The 16,136-nt window shown below is 32.9% G+C and overlaps 1 protein-coding gene across 1 annotated transcript in view; it reads right to left on the bottom strand.

Annotated features, from left to right (window-relative positions):
- LOC112912588 (low-density lipoprotein receptor-related protein 1B-like) overlaps positions 1-16,136 on the bottom strand; it is a 332,717-nt gene that overhangs the window by 184,024 nt on the left and 132,557 nt on the right. The window contains exons 21-23 of the mRNA XM_072745200.1: positions 9,341-9,529; positions 8,312-8,460; positions 2,410-2,503 (exon numbers count right to left, since the gene is read on the bottom strand). Coding sequence (XP_072601301.1) covers positions 2,410-2,503; positions 8,312-8,460; positions 9,341-9,529 — 432 coding nt within the window. The remainder of the gene's footprint in view (positions 1-2,409; positions 2,504-8,311; positions 8,461-9,340; positions 9,530-16,136) is intronic.

Here is a 16,136-nt window from a genome sequence, read left to right on the forward strand (position 1 = left end):
GTGTATTTAAATAACATTGTTGAAGTTTGCAAGTATATGAAACATCCTGGGATTAAGCTTCCCCACCTTTTCAGATGAAATTAGAAGTATTACCAGTAACTTAGTACTACAAATTTTGGTGATGCAGCTCTTCAAAAATGAATTCTAAATGCTGCACAGACTCCTGTACATCACTTTCCACCTCACCATAACTCTTAAAGTAAAGCTTCATGCCTACAGATGTTCAGTGCTGTTAACCTGTCGACTCCAAGTAAAAGATCATTTACTGAAAGATCACAAGAGATAATGTCACCAATAAAAACATGTAGTATTGGTATTTAACCAGGATAAGGATGATATAGAGACTCTTAGATACCAGATGTCTCTTTGTTTCCCCTCAAAAGACATTAAGGTTATATTTGTTCATCATCTATTTTGAAAGTGTATAAATGTGAAAAACTTATTATACTAAATCTTTGGTTAATTTTTTATATCAGTATGGTTACAACATGATATTCCAGGCAAGATTAAAGTTAGAGCTCAGGAGCTGCAGATAGTTTAGAAGGGAAAGCATTGGGAGACACTGTGTCTGCGGGTCATTATGGTGGTATTTCCTCAGAGAACACTTGAGTAAATATGGGCAGGAAAAGTCATCTTACTATCAGGGCTCATTTAACATATTTGTTCTTTATTTTCATAAATTACAAAATAAATTGTATTTGTTAATTTATTGTATTGTCAAAAGTTTACTTTATTGCGGGGAAATCAATAACTTTTTTTTAATGAGTAACTTTCAGTTAGTCACCAATATAATTTCTTGTTACTTTGATAGTCCTTTTAATTCAATAACTTTAAAAAAGAATAACTCAGGCATAGTACAGTACAGTACAGGCATAGTACATGTCTATCATGGTGAAAACAAAAACTGTATTTAAAAAAATCAAAGACCAATGAAACTTTCAAAAACATAAAGAGAATATTAGGAAAGTGATGACTTCTGTAACTTTTTTCCTTTTCCTTGAATATATTATTAGCTGCTTTCAAAGCTATAAATGAACTATGGGAAACAACTTCATATGTTTTATATACTTGGTAGTGCAGAGGATGGAATATATCTCATCTAAGTAACTATCTAGAGGCCCTAAGTTTAGAGCAGTTTTGTAATTATGTGGTAGAAAGTTCTACAGCAGAAAGTAACTAGCTTTTACTTAAGAGAGTATACTATCTCTCTTTAGTGCAAGCCTGGGGATCTTGAACTCAGTTGTCAAGGCCAAATCATGGCAACTATCCACTGAAATTTGAGAGAATTATCACGATTGACTATAAGCATCTTCACTTGACAGTACAGTATTGGAGTTGCCCATGGAATGAACTATAAAAGTCTATCAAGAAATAGTTATACTGATTGTCCATTAAACCAAAGTTACCAAATATAGCTAAATGTATAGACACATATATGTACATACACGTGGGCCATATATATATATGGCCAGCAAGTTTAAACTATTTATTATCTGAGCCCTTACAGAAAGCTTGCCAAATGCCAAATATGGCTAAAATATCATCAGAAATATCAGGAAAAAGGTATCCTGAATTCATTAAAAAGTTGAATTAATTTGGCTAATTTGAATTAAGTTAATTGAATCACACTTTCTTAGGAATCTTAGATAATTGAAAATATTTAATCCCAGGTTCACGTAGGAATATTTAATCCCAGATTCACATACTTGCAAACTTCAATAATGTCATTTAAAATAAATGTGTTTAAACTGATGCACCATGAATTCCCTGGCATCCCAAGTTTTTAGGATGTCATAAAAATATACACTTTATATAATATATAAATATAGATATACATATATATGTATATGCATGTGTATATATATGTATAGGGTACCTAACCATGCCAATCACAGTTTGAGTCCAAATATAATTGGCAGTCATTTTAAGGCAATTCCTAAGAGTATAGGAATGATTAGTAGAACAAACTAATGATTCATATTGAAAAAAAAAACTCACTTTTAAGGAATTTCCAGTAGTGTAAAACTGATAAGTAGTTGAAAGATTAATCCTTTAACAGTAAGATTTGTTATGAATTTGCCCATTTTGCCCATTTTTACTTCTAATATGGTGATCTATCCAGTCAAAATCATGCTGATTGTCATTATACTGATCATTGCATGAGGAGTGTAATTTTTCTTCTAGTAAGAAAATTGAAGACAAATGAAACTTCAAGACAAAATTGCTGATGACATCATTCTAAATGTAATAATTAACAGAGACATACTCAAGACAATGTAACAATTTCTGATGTATACTTAAAGATTTTGTAAAAACAAAAGGCAATATTTAAGGTCTCACTTCAACTTTCAAGGTCTGGGATATAAGTAGCTCTAACTTCTAAATTCCTACATTCACCAATGTACTCACGACAGTCATCAGGTTCATCAGATCCATCGCCACAGTCATCCACAGTGTCACATTTCCACCAGAATGGAATACATTTGTCAGTTTTACATCGAAACTTGAAAAAAGAAAAAAAAAAGGAAAAAAAAAGGTTGAAGAACCCTACCTTTATATAAAATGGATATTTAAAAACTCACCAGGGCAGAGCAGCCTAGCCTACTCTCTTGCTGCAAATTTGAACTGTGGTGGTCTTAGAGAATTCCACAATAGGGAATAAATGCACGACAAGTAGCAAAATGATCTGCCAGGAAAGCATATTGTTCAGGAAAACCTCCTGGGCTTTCTGAGCACAGGCAAGCTTATGCATTTACATATGATCTATGGTTGCTCTTGCACCACAACAACAGTTATGTAGTTGCTACAGAGACCATGTGGCCAGCAAATTTAAAATATTTATTATCTGAACCTCTACAGAAAGCTTGCCAAATGCTGAATATGGCTAAAAATATCAGCAGAAATCTCAGGAAAAGGTATCCTGAATTCATTGAACAGTTGAATTAATTTAGCTAATTTGAATTAAGTTAATTGAATTGCACTTTATTAGGAATCTTAGCCAATTTGATTAACATCTCTCTATCTGTATTCCTTAGCTACTAAAATGAGGAGTTACAGATAATCCGGATGATCCTTTCCGGTACTGTCATGCTGTGATTTCATGGAACTGTCTGAACATAATGCCTTTAGCCATAATGAATATCTGCCCACATAAATTTTAAGAATACTTCTTTAAAGCAGTTAAAAGCAGTACAGTTATTTTCAGTTTTCAGAATTCTTAATAAATATACATGGTCTTTTGCAATAAATAAGATAAATCATCATAACTAAAAACAACAGGTACAAAAATTGCACTGGACAGTTAAAAAGGCAAGGAAGAATTTATTTAAAACTACCGCAATAGGGGAGAGAGATTGAACTGAATTCCACTGAAACAAAAGGCAGGGGTTGATTTAAGCTCTGGTATAAACTAATGGAAAAGTATAGAGGATGTTGGCCAATATGATTAGGCCATTCGTATTTGCCAGGTGGTACTTACCAAAGCTGAGCTCCCACCTTCCCATTGAGTCTAAAACAAGCATATACTACCTTTCTTTTTCTTTCTTCTTCTTTAAGATTTTATTTATTCATTCATGGGAGACACAGAGAGGGAGGCAGAGATCTAGGCAGAGGAAGAAGCAGGCTCCCTATGGGGAGCCTGATGTGGAACTTGATCCCAAAACCCTAGAACCACAACCTGGGCCAAAGGCAGATGCTCAATCACTGAGTCACCCAGGTGTCCCATGGACTACCTTTCCTTGATGATTAAATTTCTGGGGGATGGTTCCAGATCCTTGAGGAAGATATTCCTAGGCTGCAAAATGTAAGAGCTGGAGAAAATTTACATCTCAAAGGGGCAGAGAATAATTCACAACTGCAAGTTTTCTAGAATAAGTGCTCTAAGAAAAGGGCCTCAGGGGCCTATTGTCAGGAATAAACTGCCTAAAGTTAGTCCATCCAAGGAATGTTAATGCTATCATGGTCAATGACTTACCAACCTATAGTATATCCTCCCCTACGAAGCCTAGCAGAGAACCTAGCAAATAATAGGTAGCTCTATTTTAAAATGAACATTTGTATATAAAAAAAGTTTAAAAAATAAGGCTGCCACAGATTTTTTTGCTGAATATTATTTTTGAATATTATATATATATTTAAATAAAACACCAAAGAAAATTGCTGTAATAAAACTTATTCTCAAGATTATCCAAAAACCTATTCACTGACAGATTTATTGCTTAGCAGGGAGCCTGACCTGGGGCTCAATCCCAGGATCCTGAGATCATGACCTGAGCTGAAACCAAGAGTCAGAAGCTTAATGGACTGATCCACTCAGGCACCCCTATTAATGTGTTGTATTTGTTCTATCATCCTTTTCATTTAAATAGTTAAAATTGTAAGAAAAAAAATCTATTACTTACAGAAGTAGGAAATTTTTTTCCCTTTCTCTCTTTTCTTTTGGAATAAACCCTCAAGTGGAAAATTAACAATAGAGAAACTAGTTGAAAATGTTATATGGTAGTAATTACTTATAAGCTATTTACCATACATGTAACATGTTGCTAGAAAAATGTTCCAGAAGGTTATATTATTGCATTTTTTATAAGAAAGGTAATCTGAATTCAAATTCTTCTCCTGAAACAGAGCACAGAATTATTGTTCCTACTTAACTACACTATTGACCTAATGTACGTAGAGACCAAGAAAACCCAGGAAATTTATACCCTAGTGATCTCAGACTACAAATTAACTACTTTCAGTTTTAAGCTTATTCTCACAAAATAAACTAAGGAAAATCACACTTTACAAATAGAGAGTACATACATCTAAGACAATTGCCATTAAATTTTTATTTTATTAAAACCAAGCAATAGATAAAGTTTAGTAAGTTTCTTCTAGCACTATCAAATTATTTTCTTCTTTATTTCGACAGAAATTCAGTGAAAAGCATATATCACAAAATTCATCTGGAATTGAAAATAGTAGTTTGACAACTTTCTACAATTTATTAATTTTCTTCTTGAAGTGTTTCTGTTGCAATTTCAATTTGAATGGCCTGAAAGCAAGGTGACATTCTCTTTGGATGCTGTATGCCAGACAGATACGTAACACAAAAGAATATAGCCTAGGTTCAACTTTCCCTAATGAGACGGATTAGTGAGCTAAAAGTTTGTTCATTTAAAATACTATTAGTTTCAAGTAAGAGAAAATTTGACGCTAGCTTTTGCTGAACCTCTCTGGATACCATGAAGTTGATTCAAGGCAGATCTACATTATTTTCTTAAATAAGAGATTCTTTTTTTCCTAGTAGCAATATGGAAGGGAATCGAGCACTGTGAATCCAGGGGAAGATCTGACTGTTCAACTGATTTTCCCATTTTTGCTTAGCCTGTGGTCATATCTGTGGTGGTTTTTATAAATTACCACAGGAAAAATATTACCTTTATAGATAGTGACTGTCTGGGGATATCAGGCTAACTCTGAAAGCAATTGCCCTGAACATTAAACATTTCCAGTCATTACAGTATATCAAAGTACATTAGCAAGAGGATTTCATGTCTCCTGAGTATATTCAAAGCCTTCCCAATCAAGATTTGAAAAATATCTAAAATACATATTTTAAACTCACTACATATGCCTGATTTAAATAAACACCAAATGTTGGAATTATATAAGACATGACGATTGTGCTTGCCATTTCATTTTTAATAAGAACATAAAAGGTTTGAGCTAAGAAAAGGCCGGGGTAAAATACACTTATTATGTTACTTTTTATGCTAATCAACATTTTATTCATTACTCTCAAAGGAAGATTTCTTCTATTTTGTGTCTGGGCTTCATTTTTTCATACTTAAATACAGTAACTTAAAAAAGATAAATGCTAACTATAAGTATAAAACATTCCTCATGGTAAATGTTCTCTAAGACTAATATCTTCAAAAAATAAATTGCAAACTGCAATTATCACCCACAAGAAGAAGCTATAAAAAAAACTACTAAATACATGTCTGTTAAAATGGATACAGGTATAAAATGCAAATTCTGCATACACAAGTGAGGTTTACTTGCAATAGAAAAAGTCTCCATTTAAAAACTAAGTAAAGTCATTTTTAAATTCACTTTTATTAGAAAATAAAAATGAATTAGCTTTAATATTTGAAGTGATAAGTGCTATAAGAATTGGATTTGATCTTATTTTTTACCCGATTTTCATGTTCATTTTCAATTCTAGTAGAATTCTTATTGGTGTGATCTGCCTATTTTATTTTTCTAAAAAATAATGAAAATTTTATTTTCATAAAAATGAAACGAAGTGATAACTCTTTTCTTCAGGAAGTACTGCTGACAACAAAAAATATCTGATCCACAATTTGTGTTGTGGTTGCTGTTCTCACTATTGTTGAATTTTTAAAATTAAAAACAAATTCATGTAAAAAAAAACTATTGGGGTATTTAAAAGTTCTATATATTTTAATCATATCATCAGTGATACTAACTTGGGAAATAATTTAATTATATGAATAATATTTTTAGGGAGTGGATTTAGGTATTCATTTAATTGGTCTGATTGTTTTTTGGCATTGACGAAATATAGGTTTTCTTATATAAACTTTGAAATGTTTTATTCCCTTTACTATTAAGGAAAGCTGATGTTTTGAGATGTTCTGTGTATCAAGTGTCCTTTTCTGTTTGGCTACTGAGGTTCAGCACCTTGTATATGGCTTAGACGGGCATCATCGTTTCTACTAAGTCACGTAAGGCCACAGTGTTAGGCCCCAACAGAGTGACTCTTGGGCCACTCCAGAATAAGGGGCTAGAGGTTATTTCAGGATAATCGGAAGTTTAAACCAGAAATGATCTAAACTAGACAGTACTAACTGAAATTGTATTTAAAAAGTTTTAAGAACCTGAGATTTCTCCCTTAAATTTTCTCTCTGTGAATAGTTTGCTTATTTTGCCTCTTACAGAGACTTAAATTTCTAGTTCTCTATAGATAATGCATTGTATTTATACAAATACTTAGGGGATTATAATTAAAACAATACACTTTGTAAAGAAAGAAGAAACTGCAACCTGTGCCTCCAATTATACCTCAGACCCTCCTGATGGCAGCTCACACTAATTGCACAAACACCCTTGAGTGTGTTCTCATTGCAGTACAGGACAAGGGCAATAACAACACTTACTATGTACCAGGAACTTTTCCCATTTAATCTCCATAACAGTGGTCTGGAAATATTAGTATTTCCATTTAAAAGACAAGAAAACTGAGGCATCACGAGGGTAAGTAACAAACCCAAGATTATTCAGCCAATTTAAAGCAGTCGGTGTTACAGTCAAAGTGAAACTGGTTTCAGAGTCAGAGTGGTCAAGTGCCCTCAACCACTACACACACTGTCTGCCTCAAAGTGCTCTGATTTTTTGCACTGTACAGTTCTTTAAGCTGGGTGAGCTAGTATTAGCTTCTTCATTCTGAAAATAAGCACACCCTAAGAGGAATTCAGCGTTTTGCCATGAAGTCACTGCTCCAATTAGAAAACCAGCAGATTCAAAACAGAGAATTCTAGGAACACATTTAGTCATAGTTTCTTTGACAATTTTATTTTAAATAACAGAGTGACTCAAATATAACAAAATCAAATCTTAGGATTTCATAAGACTATGATACAAAATTTGAAAGTAGTAATATCAAGTCCATGTAACTACCTACCATTGGGTATACATCTTAATATCTTTAGTAGAAACAATTACATGTTGGAAAAAAAAAAACTTTTGGAAGGGAATTATTTAGATAATATAATTTTTCAATTAAAAAACTCTAGAAAATTACTTTTTATCCAATTCATCTTTTCTCTATCACTTGCTCTGAGGAATGGGAGAGGAGCAGAGATGGTGGCAAAGCAGATTATCTAGGAAGATTTGTTTATTTATTTAAACTGTATATATCTTAGTCTTTGCCCTATGCCACAATCACTGTGCCTTCTTGAAATATGTCAGATCTCTTCAGATGATTGTGCTATATCCATTTGTGATTTGAACCATTATTCTGTGTGGGGCTTTGTAAAAAGTGGTTTTCAGCATTGTTTTTGTTTCTCTTTTGGCTTCTATCTGTATCTCCTATCTCCGAAGTTCTCATTCTCAGAATATAGATCAACTACTTTTCCTTTACTATGTGATCCTCTATATAATGTATGGAATGGTCATCATGCTATGCTAAACAACAACAAAAAAATGATGCTTCAAAAATGGTTTAAGTCAATAAAATTCAAGCAAAGCCTTTATAATAACTTGATGATGTATCTTAGAACGTGGTATCTAGACCTCTACTCACCTGACTGGCTGTGCAGTTGGATAAGCAAGTCCTATTGTCAGCTGCAAGATAGAAGTTGGTGGGACATGCACAGGTATGAGTCTTTCCAGGGGCTAAAAGGCACAGATGACTACAACCTCCGTTATTTATCATACAGAGATGTTTGGAAACTACAGATGAGAAAGAAACAGAGAAATCAAGGCCTAAATGTAATATGGGATTAGAGACAGGCCATTTAAACTTCATAACTTGTAGAACTTTGTAATCAAGAAGCCATCAAGATCATACATATAATTAATTGTACTTGGTTATAAATTCTAACTGTTGCCCAATGGCATTCATTTTACCATTAAATAATTTTAAGGATGCATTTCCACAAGACAAGCTTTTTAGTAGAAAAAAAATTGTCCATCAGAAAAATGTAGACTAGAAGCATTTTGGATGAAGACATACATATGTTTAGAAATATAAATGTAAAATAAAACAATGAAACAATGATCTACAACTAATAGTGTAGTGACTTTGTTTTCTAAGACAAATAGTGTTTTAAGCAAAATAATCAAAACTTTATTCCATAAGGTCTGATAGAATTCCTACTAGACATAGGCTTAAATAAACTGGATATATTTATCATTTGTAGAGCCCCAGAGATACATAAACATAATTCCTTCCACCCAGCATTCCAGAAAGTAAGGATCCTATAACTATTATGTAAATAAGTCATTTCAAGAATGCATTCTCTACTTCTCCAACTACAGATATTATTGTTACTTCAACATAATACCTCAACAAATTAATAATTCTCTGTACTATCATTGAGCTTCATATTCCTTAATAGACATATTCATATTCCTTAATAGACATACTTGAAATTAACTGATTTCACCCTATACAGTTGTGCTAAATAATGAAATCTGGTACTCTTTCTTTTTTTTTTTTTTCTGGTACTCTCTCTTAAAGCTAAATTTACACTTAACCATGGAAGAAACAAAAATGGAATGTTACTAAAGATGTTGATGCATTTATGGAAATCATGGAAAGAATAATTACCATCAGGTTGTCTATAAGAATGATACACCTGGATATCTGTGATGGCATGCCATGAGTTAATCAGTGACAGTCTGTCTGCTCCCGAGGTTTTATGGGCACGGCTGAGTGACTTGGTTTTCCCATCAGTCCAGTAGATGTAGTCTTCAAACAATGTTAGTGCAATCACCCCTGGAATATCTTGATTAGGGACTGTAATAGGAGATGGTAAGATTAATGTTCAGTCTTGGAAGACTGCCAGTTAAAATATTCAATACTACATGGGCTGACAGATACAACTGCTACAGAACTTCATGTGAATAATTGCTGTGACAACCTGTCAGGCCAGCAAGGTTCTTTATTACCAGATAAGAGAATGCAGGATCTGGCGCAGGAGTTTACTTTGCTCAGAGTTAACCTGATTTGACCACTAGGAAGAATGCAATCCTGCTCACGAGTAATGTCTGCTTCACCAGAAACAAATACCATCCAATATTTTAGAAAAAAAAAATATATCCATCCAGTTGTTCCCAACTTAAATCCTTAAATCTACAGGTCATTGTACTGCTTTCTCCCACCTCCAAATTGATTAAATTATATATCCAGGATGAAATGTTTATCTACCTGGAGAAAGAGTGACTCTAAGCCCACTATAAACTATTTTAGTCACTGAGATTTTATGAGTATCTTTACATGCACGATGAGCTGGGAAAGTGATGGAGGAAAATAAGTGTGACAGACAACAATGCATTAGGCAGATTTAACAGCCAAAAAACTGTTTAGTTGCAGGTTAAAATTATTTCATGATTATACTTTCATTATAGGACTAAATTTAAATGTAAATAGTAGATTAAGCATCACAAGTGTGAATTTTTCATTCAAGAGATTCCAGGGTCCTATCAGGCACACGAGATATGATAAATTTGTTGGTTGGTGATTTAACGTTAAGTAATTTTAAAATGTGATAGAGTTTTCTTTCAAAAATTTTTCAAAAACTATAAATAAAGAATTTATTTATAAATTTACATGAGCTTTACAATGTTTCTCCATATTTATTTTCATATCTACTTTTGGAAATTCTGAGAAACTGTTCATTTGAAAAAAAGGTACTATAAGTCCAGTAATAAATACTTTTTATAAATTAGATTTTCATGACCAAGAATTAATATTTGGCATATTCCTCATTCAGGAGTAACTGGAAAACTATCAAAAGTTCAAATACAATTTGTTGTTTTTATTCAGCTGGGCCAAATGTGCTCAGAGAATTCACTATGACACAGAGAAAATAGAAATAAAAACAATAAGATGAGACTCCTCCAAACAGGTGACACTTTAAACCGCTAATGACTATCATTGTAGGATCTAACTAGAAATCCATCTCAGAGTAGATACTATGCCTATAAAGGAAACAAAAACTCAAGAAAAATCCATATGTGTATACTTTTGATGCAAGCACTGAAACTGAATTGTCTGTGTACTCCTATGGACATGAACCCTACTGTTAGGATGATAAGTGGAACAGGATAGAAAGATGCAAAGGACATTTTACCAGAATGAATCATATCTGAGTTATTTACACTAACTATTCCCACCTCCCCTCCTTAGCTGTATAAATTCATTCCAGAAAGATTTTTAAAAATGTGGTATAATGTTAATCAGGTGAATCCTGGTGATGGGTGATTACAACAATCTTTCAACATATGTGTATGTTTAGAAATCTTAAAATGAAAATTGGCAGAAAAAGTTGTAACTTCGAGAAAGATTCCATTCAAATTTCCTTAGATGCAAAGAAAATAGTTGTATCGTTAAATATGGACTCAAAAAGATAATTATCATTTAAAAAAATATCAGTCCACCAGAGATTCAACTAGTTTATACACAAAAAGTGGAGCTATTGTAAGAATTTTCTTAACAACTCTAATGTTTCATAGTCTTTTAATTATTCGGTAAGTAACTTATAGCTGACATTTGTTAAGAATTCTAGTACCAGGGAGTTGGCAGTGGTTTTCAGTACGTGGCCCCACAACAAAGAATGATCAGACCCAAATATTAATAGTTCTGAGATTGTGAAACCCTGTAGTAGTATATCTACTTTATATACCTTGTTTTATTTAATATGCATCATTTTATTGGATAGTAGTAGGTACATCTCACTTAATAGACAAGAAAGCTAAGATTTGGACAATTTAATACCTTGACTAAAAGGGGGATTAAAAACTGGTAAATGAAGTACTGGTATTTTAATCTAAATCAGACTCTGGCTGCTGAGTTCTTTACATTTTACCTATTAGCGCTGCTTTCAAGGAAGCCAGCCTTATAGGTTAAGTATTGTAATAGACTAAATTGTTTCCTTCTTTTCCAAATTCATATGCTGAAGCCCTACTCCCCAAGATGACTGCTTTTGGAGATAGGTAAAAGTGGGGTCCTAATTCAATATGACCAGTGTCCTTATAAGAAGAGAGAAACAGAAACACGAGGGGAGTACACATACAGGGGAAAGGTCTTGTGATGACATAGCAAGAAGAAGCCCATCTACCGGCCAAGGAGAGAGGCCTCAGGAGAATCCAAGTCTGCCACCACCTTGGTCTGGACTTCCGGCTTCCAGAAAATAAACTGTTGTTTAAGCCACCCAGCTTGTAGTACATTGAATGGTAGCCTTAGCAAAGCAATACAAGTATATAAAGCAATAAGACTAATTTCATAAGTTCCATGTGAAAGTGCATGGGGCAGAAGGGGTGTGAAAAGGACAAACAGACTCCATGCTGAGCACAGTGCCTGACTTAGGGCTCCATCCCAGAACCCAAAGATCATGACCTGAGCTGAAACCAAGAGTCAGATGCTTAACCAACTGAGTCACCCAGGCACCCTGAAAGTCAGTTCATTTAATTACTTGATTGAAATTACTTCATATTTTCAGACATGGGGCAATTTAAGTATTGCGCACATTTGCTATCTCTAAGCTTGTAGTGACTACCCACCAGAAAATCTCTGTCATCAGATAATTGGTATAAATTTATGGAGATCAAAAAGGTGAACTCTTATTTCAGAAGAAACATGGCACACAGCTGAATGTACAGAAAATGTAGAAAAGGACAAGGTGATGAAATTAGTCCATTTGCCCAAAGTGACCATCTGTTTGATTTAATCCCTTGCTTGAAATTGGCTTAAAGGACAGGACTGTCACTCTTAGCCTTAAAGGCCCACTCCGGGGCTGCTCATTTGGCAAACATATTTATTTCCTAAATAGCATCAAATGCAACCTCCAGAGTATTTGTTCTAGAGAAAACAAAGTTAATTAAAACACCCACTTACGTTAACAAGGGGAAATCCAGTCCTACATATCTAACACGTTGGATAGTAAATCCAACCTTCTATTCTCTAAGAGATGGTGATTGACAACAAATAATGTCAGTGAAAATCAAGCAAACAAAAGAAAGCAAAAAAAAAAAAAAAACACAAACAAACAAGATGTTTTTATGTTGCCTTTCTAGGAGCTCAGCTTACAACTTGGCAGTACACCTTATTTTCTTCTTGAGGACTTAAACCTCTCCAATAAGTTGACTATTTGCTTAAGCTTCTATGAAAAAAAAATGCCATATATTAACTGCTAAATGATAAATATAAATAAATGAATATCATGTTTCCTTTTCCATAAACAGATGAAGAATTCAGCCCACACTGAGACTAAATGAGATGTTCTAAGCCAAATCATCATATATTCTGGTATAAGAAACTTTCCTGATTGAGAATGAGAAAAATAAAATTGCTTATTTTTGATTGTCTATGTTTTTACTTACTTTTACTTTGTAAATATGTATGTATATATGTGTACATGCATTCATATATTACATATATGTACATTTGTAATATATTATACACACAGATTTGTGTGTGTTCATATATAATTCATACGTTTATAACAATAAATAAGTCCATATAAATATAAACATGGGATGTGATGGCATGAGGGAAACATTTAACAAATTCACTGAGATGTGACTGTGTTTATGGAAAAAGTAGTCAATGTTTTCTCAAAATAACAATAGCTATCCTTTTTAAGAGAAAAATAACATGACCGATTATCATATGTAAGACTGCACTTGCTTAAGTAAAAGAGAAATGTGAAAAATAAAATTAAGGAACTTTTCATTTATAGATATTCAATAGTCATATAAAATGAGACCGAAAAAACAGAGCTATTGTGTGGGCTGCAGTTTAACAGGTATTTATTATGTATTTAAAGCCTATTTTAAAGCTGCTTTCTGCAGTTAAGTCTATTCTGGATAACAGCTTTATTTATTATACTGTTGCCAGCGTTTCACTCAAGTATTAGGCTCTTAATTTTTATCTTATAGACTATATCTATCAGAATAAAGAAGTTGGTATTTTGCAAAAAATACATCAAAGAAATACTCTTTGTGGAGGTTTTCCTTTAGTCATACTGGATCCTATCCTATCAATGTTCCTAGTAATAATGACAAATAGAATAGGTAGCAATCTGGAATGCTTTTGCCTTAACCACTGCCTCACAATGAGAGTTATTCTATTACAATACTCTTGATTATTCTTTCTTTCTTTTTTTTTTTTTTTTTTTGGATAGCATTCATCATGCTAAACAAGTGTATTCCTGGATAATATCATTCTAATTTTGTAGAATTTTTAGTTTAGATACTTAACAAAATGCACCAATTACATTGAGGTATCCATCTTTTGTAGAGTTAAAATGTCATAATTGATGCTATGGGAAGGATATAATATTGGGATAATGGCAGATTCAGCATGACTTTGCCCAATGGGTTAAAGTAGAAATTTCACTAGAGATGTTCTCTCTCTCTCTCTCTCTCTTTTTCTTATATTTCCTCCAAGATTTACTTTAAGAATTATATGTTATTTTAAAACATTACTTCATATACAGAAATTCCTGTATTATATTATTATAAATATTATTATATTATTTATATTATATTATGTATTTATATTATAATATTATAAATATTATTATAAAATTTATTATTAAAAATTACAATAAAAACTTTAGCAATATTTTCTAAAGTTCATAGAATACAGCCACCAAATTCAATGATTATTATTATGAATAAATACAAAGAGTAACTTGAACATTACTTTTTTTTTTTTTTTTTTAGTATAAATAATTTATATATTGTTTGGAGGAAAATACCCAAATAGTTGTCACTGTATGACTGACTAAGTTTGGAAATTTAATCTCCTAAAAATTTAAAGTACACAGCATATCAAATAAAACATTAAATTTTGTCATCTTTTTCTTTTTTAATGTATTTGAAGACTCCCATTGCTTATTCTTGGTGCCGTTATACCAAGTAAAGGCTCAAACTCCCTTACACTTGAAATACTGCAAATTTTTTCCAACCTTTTCATTGTTTTTAATCTCTTCTAATCTCTTTTGTGTCAGTCAGGTTTCCTGAAGTGAACAAATAACACATTTTTAAATTATAATTGAAAAAAATTTAATAAATGAATTATTTACAATGGTGTGGGCATGAACAATGGACTGATGATGATGGATTGTATTTTCCTAGGTCTGTTATTACAACCTCGTGAAAGCTATAGCCTAGGGAAAAGAACCATGCAACAAGAACAGTGATCATTCAGTGGAAGAGCTCAGCCAGTGCCAAACCACTGTGGTCGGGCCTGAGGGATGGGAAATAAATAAATATTCCAACATCTTCCTCCATTCACCAATCTGGCAATCCCATGGATTCAATTCAACCTGAAGCGAAGATGACAGAGCCTGGGTGATGCAGTCCACAGAAGTCCACATTCTAACATGTAGGACATTGGAAAAGTGGTAAAGGTAGGATAACCTAGAACTTTGCCCAGTCAATATTTCCAATATTTTTTTAATCTCACATATCTCTCCCCTAATCAAAAATCATCAATGACACCCATTCATAGGCAGTTTGGTGCAAACTTTCAAGCTTGAAGAAAAAACCATCTGTCTTCAGAAGAGAGGATCAGGATGTTCATTAATCCTCTATTTCGAGAGACTCTGATACTAACAATTTTCCCTGACATCCTTCTAGAAAAATAATATACAACAAGGTCTGTAGAGAAGCTAGGGCATAAATTAGGGATAAGGGCATGAAAACCCAAAAAGGGAAGAAATGAAACAAAGAAAAACAATTAGAATTGAAAAAATGAGGTGAGGTTAAAGTAAGGATGCAGAAAGAATATAGTCTGGTAAACCCACGATAAAATTAGATGATGGAAGAAAATGGTTTAACATACCAAAGAAAGTGGGAGATCCAAGACAGGGTCAGTTAGTGGGTGGATCATGGTTTTTAGTTTATGAAAAGTGAGAATAGTAAGTGGGAAAAGGGCCTCAGTATACTAATTTCCAGACAATGACTGCTGAGCCATTGGCTGTAGGTACAAAGATCCCATCAAAAAGAAAGTCCTTGATGTAACCTTTGGGCCAAGGACGTTTGTTCTATGTCAGTAATTATGCATTCCCTTTAGTGTTATTGATTGCGGAGTCCTTTTTTGTAAGTATTCCTTCAGAACCATCTATAATAAGATATGAAATATTGCATTTAATATTTGCCTCTATGAACATTTTTCTTGCCTACTCTTCAATGCAGAGTTGCTTAATGGTAATAGTATTATAAACAAAATGGATCCGAAGTCCATTGTTCAAAATGAATAAGGCATTGAGAATTGGCAAGAACACAAAGGATATCCAACTTTTCCAAATATTATGATAGAATTTCAAAATTTATTTTTTTCTAATAAAAACATAATCTTTCAAGAAATACACCCATCAGTGAAACCTTAAAGGGGA

The sequence above is a fragment of the Vulpes vulpes genome, unplaced genomic scaffold (genome assembly GCF_048418805.1).
Source record: "Vulpes vulpes isolate BD-2025 unplaced genomic scaffold, VulVul3 Bu000000631, whole genome shotgun sequence".
Lineage (NCBI taxonomy): Eukaryota > Metazoa > Chordata > Mammalia > Carnivora > Canidae > Vulpes > Vulpes vulpes.